This window comes from Fistularia commersonii, chromosome 11 (assembly GCF_037954325.1).
Source record: "Fistularia commersonii isolate RoL2024-O1a breed Wild chromosome 11, RoL_Fcom_v1.0, whole genome shotgun sequence".
NCBI classification, from domain to species: Eukaryota; Metazoa; Chordata; class Actinopteri; order Syngnathiformes; family Fistulariidae; genus Fistularia; species Fistularia commersonii.
The window spans coordinates 3986031-3998153 of record NC_141294.1 but is presented as its reverse complement, the minus strand read 5'-3'; the positions used below and the strand labels follow the sequence as shown (position 1 = coordinate 3998153).

At 40.5% G+C, this 12123-nt stretch overlaps 1 protein-coding gene across 1 annotated transcript; it reads right to left on the bottom strand.

The window, feature by feature from the left end:
* Positions 1–672: 672 nt before the first annotated feature.
* LOC147229246 (B-cell receptor CD22-like) lies at positions 673–11488 on the bottom strand. The gene is made up of 19 exons (XM_086154557.1): positions 11413–11488; positions 11243–11308; positions 10114–10212; positions 9632–9743; positions 9399–9544; positions 9212–9332; positions 8999–9135; positions 8036–8158; positions 7279–7425; positions 6224–6329; positions 5803–5966; positions 4120–4269; positions 3867–3998; positions 2893–2974; positions 2268–2316; positions 2050–2136; positions 1835–1962; positions 1155–1270; positions 673–930 (listed from the first exon to the last, which is right to left on the bottom strand). Exons 2-18 carry the CDS (start codon positions 11289–11291, stop codon positions 1168–1170), a joined length of 1935 nt encoding a protein of 644 aa, XP_086010683.1. The 5' UTR covers positions 11292–11308; positions 11413–11488; the 3' UTR covers positions 673–930; positions 1155–1167.
* Between the last annotated feature and the right edge of the window lie 635 nt (positions 11489–12123).

Genomic DNA, 12123 nt, shown 5'->3' with positions numbered 1-12123 from the left:
TTAAATAACATGCAACGTGATTTAGTATGTTTCTGGCAAAACGTGTCGTATATTTATTTTTCAGATATAAAATGTTTGCCTTGTGTGCCTTGACCAATACAAATAAACTATGGCATCTTATTATGGTTGTTTATTTTAAGATTTAAGCATCGATATCAGCTTGAAAGTCAGATGGACATACATGTACATACAATGAGTTCTTGTGACCGTGGGAGTTACAGAAAGGACCAGAAATGCCTGCTAAGAAATCAAATGTGACTTGCTGATATAATTTATATATTCTGTGTGAGAAATTACATTGATTAATTATCTATACATTCCTAAACTCAGTACTGTGTATGGTTAGTGACATGAACAACTGACAAAGTACATTCAAGCGCCACAATTTGCCATACTTTTTTCTTTTTTTCCTCCCCCAGCAATAACAAACACTTCTTTTTACTGACTTACATGATGGAAACAAAACGAAGCAATTCATCAATGATATGAATAGTGCAGCGCCAGCAATCAAGACATCGTTCATTTTCAGCAGAAGATAGATGTACAGAAACGTATCTGTCAAATTCTATGTAACCTAGTTATATATTTTTCTCACTCGAGTGCAGTGCTACACAAGCTCTTGAATGGTCAAGGCGGAGAAATGACTATAGGAGCCTATCTGTATACATATTTGATTGGAAATTTGGTTGTCATCTAAAAGGCATCAGCTGATAAAGCATATTGTGGAAAAGGAGTCCATTACTGGACACTTTTTGTCTGTTATTTGTAGTAAAATGCATAGAAAACATGGCAACACATGCAACGTTGTTGTTGGGCTGGCAGAGAGAAGCAGGACCACGTGTTGCCTTCATGGTCTGATGAACTGCAGACAATCCCAGCTGACACCGACTTCTGATTTTCAAGGGAAGCAAAAGGGGGGGCATATTCATACTGGAGGGGATGGGTGAAGAAGAGAGGAATATAGGTTTGCAAGCTTTCTACAAATAATTGTCGCTGGTCCGTTACAGCACATGTTCATGAAAATTAATCTGGACGGACTGACAAAATAAAACGCAACAAATCTTAATTGAAGGGCTCAAATGTAGATATTAACATTGCCATATTTGTAATGGCTCTAAATAGAACCCTTGAGGGAGTGGTAGTTGTATGTATACCTGAGGGGAGAGGTCAGTGGCGACGCGGAGGCAGCAGCGTGTAAACAACATTGGAGGAGTCCTTGGGTTTTTTGTCGCCAGCCAGCGGCCCTTTGTGGACCTGCACCTTCTCGGCGCTAGGGAAGCAGCAACGGAGAAACAATGAGTTTATTCAGATGACTGACTCAGTCTGTGAGAAGTTTCTCGAATTTTCAGGATGAGGAGCTTGTTGTGTTGCAGGTATTATTATCTTATAATGTTACTTAAAGGCCAAAAGATACGCTTTTGATTGAGAGGAGTGTGTAAAGTGTGGAAACGTGTTTCCCTGTACAGTGAAATACAGTGCATTTGGATTTGTATTGACAATAAATAGGTAGTGTAAACATTTTTATAAATTTCGATTGGTTTTGGTACTGCCAGGGTTCGCATAAGAGTCGGGACAAATTTTCCCCAATATTTCAAATAGGATAAAATGATAAAGAGCTTACATTATGTTCAATTTCACAGAAACATCACAACGGCGAAAACTTGAAAAACAGTTTTCCAGTTATTATTTCCCAGGTCTTTCTTTAAAGGAAGGAAAATAAAGGTTACCGAAGTCTAACTGGAATAGATACAAATTGGAACGCTGTGACAAACGGGATTAAAAATCCCCCCCAAAAGAGTAAGATATCTATGGCGACAGTTAAAAGTGTGATAACCTGGAGAGTCTGGAATAGTGCACGGTGATGTAGTTGGGCGCGGGGCTGCGAGTTTCCGTGACTGGTGGAGCATCCTTGAGGGGAACGATGGCAGGGTGTGAGCTGTCACTCAAATCCTCTGGCTCTTCCTGCCCGTGCATCAATCAACGAAGTGACGATATAATGTGAATTTGTCTTGTCAGTCATTTCTAAATTGACGTAAGACTTTGGCTTACTGGTATGTCCGACATTTTGCCCTTTCTCGCTGGGAAGGTCTGTCGGGCGGACTCATAAAACATGGTGTCATCTGTCACCGATGGTTGCTGAAGAAACATGCGCCCACATTGGACAAAAGAGAAAGTGGAAATATGAGCGTTGTCTTTAGTTTTTAATAACAGAAATTCTACTACGATGAAAACCCAACCATAAAAATCAGAGGGCGTTATTACTGTACCTTGTTCACTGCTTCGATTGGCTCCATGTCTACTCTGTGCATGTTCTTACTGTTAAGAAATACAGCATATTATGTCGATTCTAAAAAAAGCATTAAAGGTGGTTGAATGCATTATTTTAATGCTTATTTTTAGGCTTCAGAAAAGGAATATCATAAAACGGAAATAATTTGAGGTGAACATTCCTCATCCGGGGTTTAGCGTTTCCTTTATATGTCCTCGCCTTCTTAAAATAATCACGTAAATCATCTTTTCAACTTTTTCTGAAAACACAAAATGTGTTGCATAAGGAGTCGTTTCTGCAAAAAAATATTACTTTTGCAGAAATGGAAATTTTTCAAGAATGTAATGCTATTCTGATCCGGGATAAAAATGATCTCAGCTGGACATTGGTGAAAATACAACACACTTCAAATTTCTTTCTGTGCTGTGACACAGTATTCATGGTGAGTAGAAAACGTTCAGAGTATTGAACATTTTCATTCGCTAAACGTATAATGCCGGGCTTAACACAAAACTACTAACTCTGTCATAATAAGGAATCACGGGCACAAATAAATATCGCTTCAGATAAAACAATAACTCAATACAGGAGGAAGATATACTTATAAGTGCAGTTGCTGTCACCTTATCATGATGGCCACAGTTAAAGTGATAAGCCCAGCAGACACACCGACTGCCGACGCCAAGGCGATGACTTTCAGACGCCCTGGTTGAGAGAATACACAGCATTAAGAAAAATAGAAGCTCAGTGATCTCACTAAGTACAATAGACATAAAAATAGAAAGGGAATGCTCAATGTGCATTATTTTGCCAGTGTCTAGACTTGTGTCTTCTGTTTCCAGTTTTGATCTCCAAACTAAACTGCACTTCTTCAGCTGTCTGGCTTCAAATAGCAGTTTTCCATAACACCGAATCACCCCCTCCTTTTCATAGTGAGAGGGCTTTACATGACTCACCATGACTCATAGAAACAAAAGCAGAAATTGCAAGACCATATACAATGAAGAAGACCAGAGCGTCAACCTTCTGCTGGCCTAGTGACAGATAGGTTTCATCACTCATCGCCTCAAACCTATAAAAATAATATCTCCTCCATTATGATCATACTTAAGCATCTGCAAGGTAATGTGAGAAATACGGACGTAATAAATGGGATGGAGAATGTCGCTGAGGTTATCAGTCACACCTCATTGCTTCCATCACGGTTCTGCAAACAACAGTCGAAAGCATTTCCTTCAAACGTCAGGTCTTGTCCGACTATCGTGGATGCAGATCGCCGAGCGGAGGTGACCCGTGGGCTTCCTTGACCGAGTGTGAATGTAATTCTCACACCTTTGCAGCTCAGAAAACTCAACACACGCCTTCCTTTTGCAACTCTCCGGGTTTCAGATCACTACAGCTGGCAATACCAAGTCTCCCGGTCCCTTTTAACAGTGTAAAGCACACAAAGCACCTGTATATTTGATGTAACTGCAGTGACAGCTTCTTCCCATTTCAATGTTTGAACACTGAACTGAAAATTCATTTTGGCTGGCAAATACAAATGAAGATAAGAAAAGGTATGGCAAGGTTACTTTCGATTTTTGTTCACCCTTACCTCTGACTTTGACGGTGAGGACAGGCGAGCTGTGCACCCCGATTCGATTCCTGGCCTCACAGTAATACTGGCCGCTCTCTCCGGGGCCGACTTCAGAGAAGCTGAAGACGGGGCCTGACCTGGCTCCCCACGCTACATGAGGGAACAGAAAAGAGGACTTACGCACTGTAACAACTCCTTTATGCAGACATTAACATTAAGTGTTAATGTAGATAATTTGGAGCGATGAAAACCGCATTGTTGCGATGCTAACATTGCACAGAACCCCCGTCAGGAGCCAAACGGTGCCATGTGAAGTTGTCAACTGCTGGGTTGGCTTGACTGCTGCAGGTCAAGGTCAAAGGTCGACCGGCGTCCACCACCGTGGAAGGACGAGCCCAAACCGAAGTGTTCTTGGGAGGGTCTAAGAGGAAGGGGAGGCAAAGAGAAAAGACAAAGTCTTGATCTCGGGGATTGCCAACGACAACTGATATTTATTGTATCATGTTATGCAAGAGACTGCAGAGCATAATGTCTGAATACTTCAAAACTGAGATCTGCATCTTTCATACAGCTATGACCTGTGCTAGAATCAGAAGAATAAGGAAAAAACAATTTTTCCCCAAAGGGCAATTGGGGGGGGCCACATAGGGTAGCGGCGTCAAATTGTGAACATCAATAAATACATGGGTGACTATATATGCAATATAGGTATAAGGTATAGGTATAGGTATATAGGTATAACAAATAACTGTCCAGAATTGTGCAAATTGTACCGTTGGTAAGAGACTGTGAGGTAAGCTGCGCTCTGCATTTATATGATAGATATATCATGAGGGGCATTACACTCGACGGGGGGGTTGGCATGGCGATGAGGGGTTTGCAGGGTTGCTGGGAATTGAGTTGGACAGTTTTTGGGACAAAGGTTGCCCTTCTCCTTTGGGTTTTGCAGTCTCCGACCTGAGAGGAGCCACTCGAACACCAGGTTTATGATGGCCTACTGATCTTGGAATACGATAATACAACAATCACGAACGAACATCCCAAAAAATATTTGATGTGATCAGAAAGATAATAAAAGGTGCGGTGGAATTAAACTGAAACTCTGGGGAAGGCGATTCGTCTCCTTATCCAGAGGGAAATAACGTCACTCGTTAAATCATATCTGACCTGAACCGTCATCGGGTTGTGGCAGCAGATGCTGTCTAGGTAAAGTAAGAATGTTGTTTTTGTTTTTAATCTACAGTAATCAATAAATACTGTATCACAACCTCCCCCGCCTCCTTTAGCTCTCAGTGGAAACAAATCTTGAGATTTTATGACATTGTCTGCAGATATCTTGGTACTGCATGCTTACAGCCCTTGAATCATAAATGATAAGATAAAGACCCAAGTGAAAAACTCCTACAGAGTTCTACTAAAAGTATATTAGCGCTAGTTAATCCTCACTGTTATGACAATTACTTTTGTATTTAAGTATTGAACGAGAGAGACTGCTGTGTCAAGATGGCAGGGGGTTGGGAGAATTCGTCATTTCTCCGCGTTTTTATGACCATCTGATTTTCATATTTTAAAGCTTAAAAAAAATTCCAAGAAAAACATAAAATCACAGAGTGACAATAACTGCGACTTTGGACTGAGAGAGTGTTAAAGATCGCACGGGTGTTTAACATTTACAGACGGCTGTCAAGAGAAATACGGAGAGAAATAGTGAAAAATTCACATTGTCGTGGATGAGGGGGGCCAGACACACAATCTGACAGCCGACACATGATTTTAACTCTAACTCTCTTTTTCGTGTGGACCGAGAGCTGCATTACAAGTGATAACAACCTCTGGCGTCAGTCAAACGTTCCCCCGATGGAAAAAAAAAAAAATAGTCTTAACCCAGCAATAATGAAACATGTCGCACACACACACACACACACACACATACACACACACCCTGCATACTTACACAGCACTGTGAGTGTGGCGATAAGAGAGGTTTGGTATCCTAATTGGTTCCATGCTGTGCAGTAGTACTGACCGGCCTGGTGAGCCCGCACTGATGGAAAAGTCAGGTTCTGCAGGGTTCCTTTAGCCAACACCTGGTCGTGAAGGATGCGATACCAAGCAAACCTGAGGAGGAGCGAGGATGGAAAGATGACGTGAATGATTTATATAAATATCACCGTCTTGAGCTCTGGATTTCAGCCACATGCTCATGCAGCCACTATTCAGGTTTATTATCAGCTACCTATTTGGCATGAAAAAGGAAATCATTTCGACGTAACCTTAATCTGGTGAGATTTTGACCAGAAAATATAGATATTTGAATTCTAACGGCATACATGGATAGACGTTAAAAATGAATTTGTAAAAGTCTATGACTATACCTGTTAGCTGGAGGGTTGGCATGACAGACACAGCTAAGATTTACAAATGTGCCCTCTCTAATATCACCAGGAGGCTTTACCAGCACTTGTGTGTTTTTTGGAGAGTCTAAAAGGAGAGAGAGAGAAAGAGAGAACAAATATATAGATATATTTTTAGCATTGTTCACTTTGACTGTTCAATTTTCAGCTACGGCAGGAGAACCCGTATGGAAGCCGTTCACGTATCATAAACTCATGAAGTCTATTTGATATCTGTGATGTGGTCAAACCTTCAGAAATAAATCTTGAATATTGTTGTCTGGAAACAAAAATATAGTTTCTAACTTCGCATTGTGGTAAAATGTAGAAAAAATGGATTTCTGTTCAAAATTTTTATGAATTCTATTGTGAAAACCTTATGATTAGAAGAACAGATGACGGTATAAAGAGTAATTACTAGCGTTTGCTTTATCATCGTGATCTCCATGAGCCTGGAAGGAGGAGTGGACCAGATTATGGGGGGAAAGTCCGTTGTTTATTTAATTCTTTTGTTTCTATTTTATTTAATTTCTTATGAAATATTATACAGATCCTTACAACAAGATATGAATCTAATAGGTCATATATGATTGTGACAAGTAGTGTTTTAAATATTGGCTTGGCTGCGGAGAGGCCTTGTCTCAACTCACTGAATGCATGTCTGGTTTCACCTCATCACTCTTGCATGTTGCTTTTTATCTGACCTTCATTAAACCACCTTCAACCAATAACATGACTCATAGTTTTAGCCAAGCGAATACATGAAATATCACAGACAGAAATGTCATCAGTTTGTCTCCATTTCTGCTTAACCCATATTACGGAGTATCGATGTCAGGATAAAACCTACAGATGGAACGGTCGCCCAATCAAGACCAGCTTCAGATATGTTTACACAAGCAGACTAACACACCGGGACCCAAAGAGGGTCCGTCCTGTGGAATAACTTTCCGCCCGTGAATTATGGGTCTTTTAAAAAGAATTGTAAATCAACACAGTGCCTGTTGAAGTGAGAAAAAGATGTAGAGCAAACATACATGTCACATTCAGTAGGAGTGGCTTGGAGCGCTCTGTTCCCAGGGAATTACGCGCTACGCAAAAGTACTCTCCTCTGTCTGTGTATCTCAGAGGAGACAAGTGGAGCTCGGGACGAAAACTGTCCGGGATGCTCCCGCTCTCCATGCCTGGAAACGATAAGATAAAATAAGATAAGATAAGATAAGATAAGATAAGATAAGATAAGATAAGATAAGAACAACTTTATTAATCCCGAAGGAAATTGTTGTGCCAGAGTTACAGAAAATATAACAGTAATAAATAATAAAAAGAAAAAGGCAGAATTAGAAATAAAAATAAACTATAAACTATAAAGTGTCTCAGTGAAACTATAAAGTGTCTTAGTAAACAAGTGATAAAACTATAAGTGTCTTAGTAACAAGTGAGGTAAGGAGTGCACACTAGTATGATAAAAGGAAAAATTGTAGTGGAGCTGTTATAAAATGAAATATTGCACAGTTCTGAATATTGCACAGTTTTTGTTTTTTTTAGGTTACAGATAGGTTTTTATGGTTGCCGGCGGCTGAATAGAGAGGAGTTAAAAAGTCTGATCGCCTCAGGGAGGAAAGACCTCCTGTGGCGTTCAGTGGAGCTCCTCGGTGGTATCATACTTTGTTCGGTCTGCAAGAGACAATATCTGCATCGTACCAACAACTCATGTGCCTCTGTGGAAATATTTGCATTCATTCGCTTAATTGCGGGGAATTTTTCAAAGATAGTCAACATGGAGTCCCCAACCTTTGAACCACGCAAAGCTCTGAACGGGCGGAGCTGCTTCACTCGTGCAGGTCAGAGTGACTGACCCGCCCTCTGACACGTCCCCTGCCGGATAAAGTGATATGCTGGTGAAGCGAGGACCATCTAGTGGGGAATACAGAGGAGATAGGACAGAAATAAATAGTGGAGTTGCTTGGATTAGTTTACAGTAAAATGCAAATAAAAAGTAGGGTATGCTGGATGGGGAATTTCTGGACAGATGGATGCTGAGGTTGGAACTTCCAGGCAGGAGGACGACCGAGGAGGAGATTATGGATGTAATTTACATTACATTACATGACAGTCATTTAGCAGACAATTTTATCCAAAGCGACTTACAAAAATTCCAATTCAAGTAAGGAGAGAGGACATGAAGCTAGATCAGACCCGGGCATTTTACGGCCCGTTGGCCACGTCCGTTTGGCTTTTTTATCCGGCCTGCTAAACTGTTATCTTTGAATATTTTAATAAGTATCTTCAATCAAAATTGAATTTAGACACTCCTTATTTTTTCCTTATGTTAATTTTGTATGGATGATTACATACAAAACAATGTTGGTATGATCATTAATGATTTTAATGTTAAAATAAAATGCCAAAAAATTGAAATATTTTAATTAAATTTTTCATTTTTTTCAGTTTACATGCTACCTAGTTGGCCCGTGCATAAAAATTAAAAAATATATATAAATAATTGCCCACCCATGAGCCAGTTGGTGTGAGAAAAGAACCAATCTAAAATAAGGTTAGACGGAGGAAGATGATTCGCTGTGGCGACAAAAGGAAAAGTAGTATGGTATGATAATTCTATGAATTCTATGAATTCTATTTTATCTATGTTTTTTAATATGTAGAAGACAAACAACCCACATGTGTTTGTGTTGTATGTAGTACATCCCAGGTGCCTTTTCACACAAGCATGTGAAAATCACGATTTTTACTCACAACCCAGAGCCACAGAGACAGGCGGTGACTGCACATTCTGCGGTGGGATGGGTCGACAGACGTACGCTCCGGCGTGCTCTTGGTCAAAGCGGTTGATAATCATCCATTTCTCAAAGGAGCCGAGGTTTAGTCCATTCCTGCGTGCAGAGGATTGTGTCACGTCTACCGTGGTGTTTGCTTTACCGTCTGGCCAGCCGGTATTCCTTGGGTCACCTGTACAGTGCGAGGCTTCTGCCCGGAGCGGCGCACCCTCTGGCCTGACATCCCACAAACACAGTCTCTCCAAACGCGAACATGTTGGCCGGTCTCGCTGGATGCAGGTGGACCTGAAGGTCTGCAACGTTTGCGTGAAAACTAACTCCGTGAAGCTTATCACAACCGCCTGTTAGCTTTGGAATACCTGTAACGCTGAGAGTGACGGTGTCCGGAGAAGTCCATCTTCCCACTGGCTGGTTTGTCTCAAACCTGAAGTGATACTGGCCCGCATCGCTCAGTTTCACGCCGCGGATCTGGACCGAGCAGCTGGAATAACTGCCTCCGCTGTAGCTACAAACCAGGAAAAGGTTAATATTAAGTCGATTAGGCCACTTTTTCTTAATCGCCTTTTAAACGCCCTCCGTGCGTGTCTCGTACCGTGTGCGCCCGCGGTACGATAAGCTGATATGGTTCGAATCCGTATGGTAGGTGAACTCCCTGTGACCTTCTGTAGATACACGAAACCACATGACCCGCTTCACAGTGTGGCCTGTTAGGGCGAGGAAAACACAGACAATCTGGGCACTGAGATGCACTCAACTTCATCAGTGATGATAAGTGACTAAATCTAATAAAACATAAACATTGGGATGTTTTTGTAGCTACGGCTTTCATTAACCTCACGCTAAAAGAAATGGTCGGCTTAACATGGATCATATCTGATCGAGTTCCAAAGGAGAAACCGTGATCCATGATTGGACCATGATTGGAATTAAAAAGAAAATATATATTTTCCTATTACATCCAGAATATTTCTAGCTACTAACAGCGTGATGCAGGAGTTATTAACAAATGCCATGATTTGATAGTTTTTATATCGAAAAGACGAAGAAAAAAAAAACACAGAACAACTTTAATACCTGACGGGTAGTCATAGCGACAGGGCAGGGTGACAGTTGTACCCGCCCACACACAGATCTCTTTTCTGGAGAACGACACACTCCACCTGCCCAGACTTCCTGCAGGAAACACCATCACTTCATCAAAACAGACCAGGAGTGATGAAAGTGCACATGTGAACACATGAACAAAATTTGGATTTCAGAATGTATGAATTGTGTTTTTAAGCATTGCGCCGAAACAAAAATACAGTCATCTTTAGGAGCTCTGACTGTTTTATTTTCTGACATTATAACTGTTACGCTGCTGTGACAAAGGAATTTTCCCTATGGGTATCTTATCTTATCTTATCTTATCTTATCTTATCTTATCTTATCTTATCTTATCTTATCTTACTCATTTTCATAATCAACTTTTCGACTGAGCAAGAAATTAGATTAAAAATACCTTTGATAAACTCATTTATGAGTGATTTCTGGGCAGTTTCTTTCATAGAAAGCCCAGACTTTTTTTTTTAGTTTGATCTGAAAATATTCTTCAGCTAATCTTAGCCTTTAAACATTCATATGATCTTTAATATAACTGAGGCATTTCAGATGTTATCCATTAGATTGTGGTCTGACGGGAAAATGGGAAAATCTCTAAATAATTTTTTCAAGACAACAGAGGATTTTCCGGGGTCTTTTCAGTAACTGGAACATCTGACATTTTCCATGACACGTAGGAACCCCGTCTCAGAAGCGTATGAAAGTACATAGGGAAAGAATTCGTTGAGTGCGGCTCCCTGGAGAAAAACACCCACAGAGTGATGCTGAAAATACGCAGTGTCAATGAGCCTTGATGGTATCATCCTGCACCGCTAACGGCCTGCCCGGGTGACTACCTTGCACAAAAGGCAATCGATATTTATAAATAACCTGAGAGTAAAAGCAAGGGCACCTAGTTGCAGAACCTGCTTGAAAAAATACAATAACAGTATCAAGCATGGTCATTAATTGTACCACAGCAGCAGTTATATTCACATTTTAATGCAAAAATCTGAAATTAAAAAAAAAATCACATCTTGACATCCCAAAATTAATTATAAGGCAGTTAACAAACAAGCTGTGTGTCGTACTTGGTGCTGCATCTCCATGACATGTCTCCTACCTGGTAAAGCTGTGAGGATGGTAGCCAGAACTAACACACCTGCCAACATCTCCGCTGACACGAGCTCTGAAATGTCACCGGAGGGGAAGACAGGGCGGAGAGGTGAGTAGTAACGCAATATGACACAAACGCCCTAAAAAAAAAACAAAAAAAAAAAAAACTCCACTCACCCCTTAAAGTTTCTTTATCCACCACAGACAGTCATCCAGAGCGAGCATTGATGGAGGATACTTTCATGATGACGAGTTACCCGCTGGTCTGAGTTCGGTGGAAAGGTAAAGGCGGGGGTTGGGGGACGGCGATGAAGGTGTTGGATAGGAGGAGGAGAGGGGAGGAGGTGGAGGAGGATGAAGCCTCAGCCACCTTTCCCTCTCCCATGTTTTTGACTTAAATGGTTTCTATCAAGGCTCACATTCACCTCCCTGTCTTTACGGTGATCTTTGCTTCAAAGGTCAACGGTTTGGTGGGTTTTCTTCCTTTAAGTCATTTTGAAAACGGCTGCACGTCATTGCCCCCGTGTTTCTGTGAATCCAGCGGGATTTGGCGCTTTTGAAGCAAAACTCAGAAGAATTTCACAGAATAAAAAAGATGAAAATAAAAGAAATCATGTTGAGTAGCTAACATCATCAGATACATATATACATCACTGATGTATTATATGAATATGTATTATATTATTATAAAATATAAATATAAAATATATATTATATTATTAATATATATATATATATATATATATGTATATGTATCAGTGACTTGCAGTGAGTAGAGGCACATGTCATCATGGAAAGAAAAAACTGTAAGATTAAAAAATCAATTACATGGTTATATTTATTCAGTGATTTTATTCAGTGAAAAAAAAAATCACATTTACCGTTCAA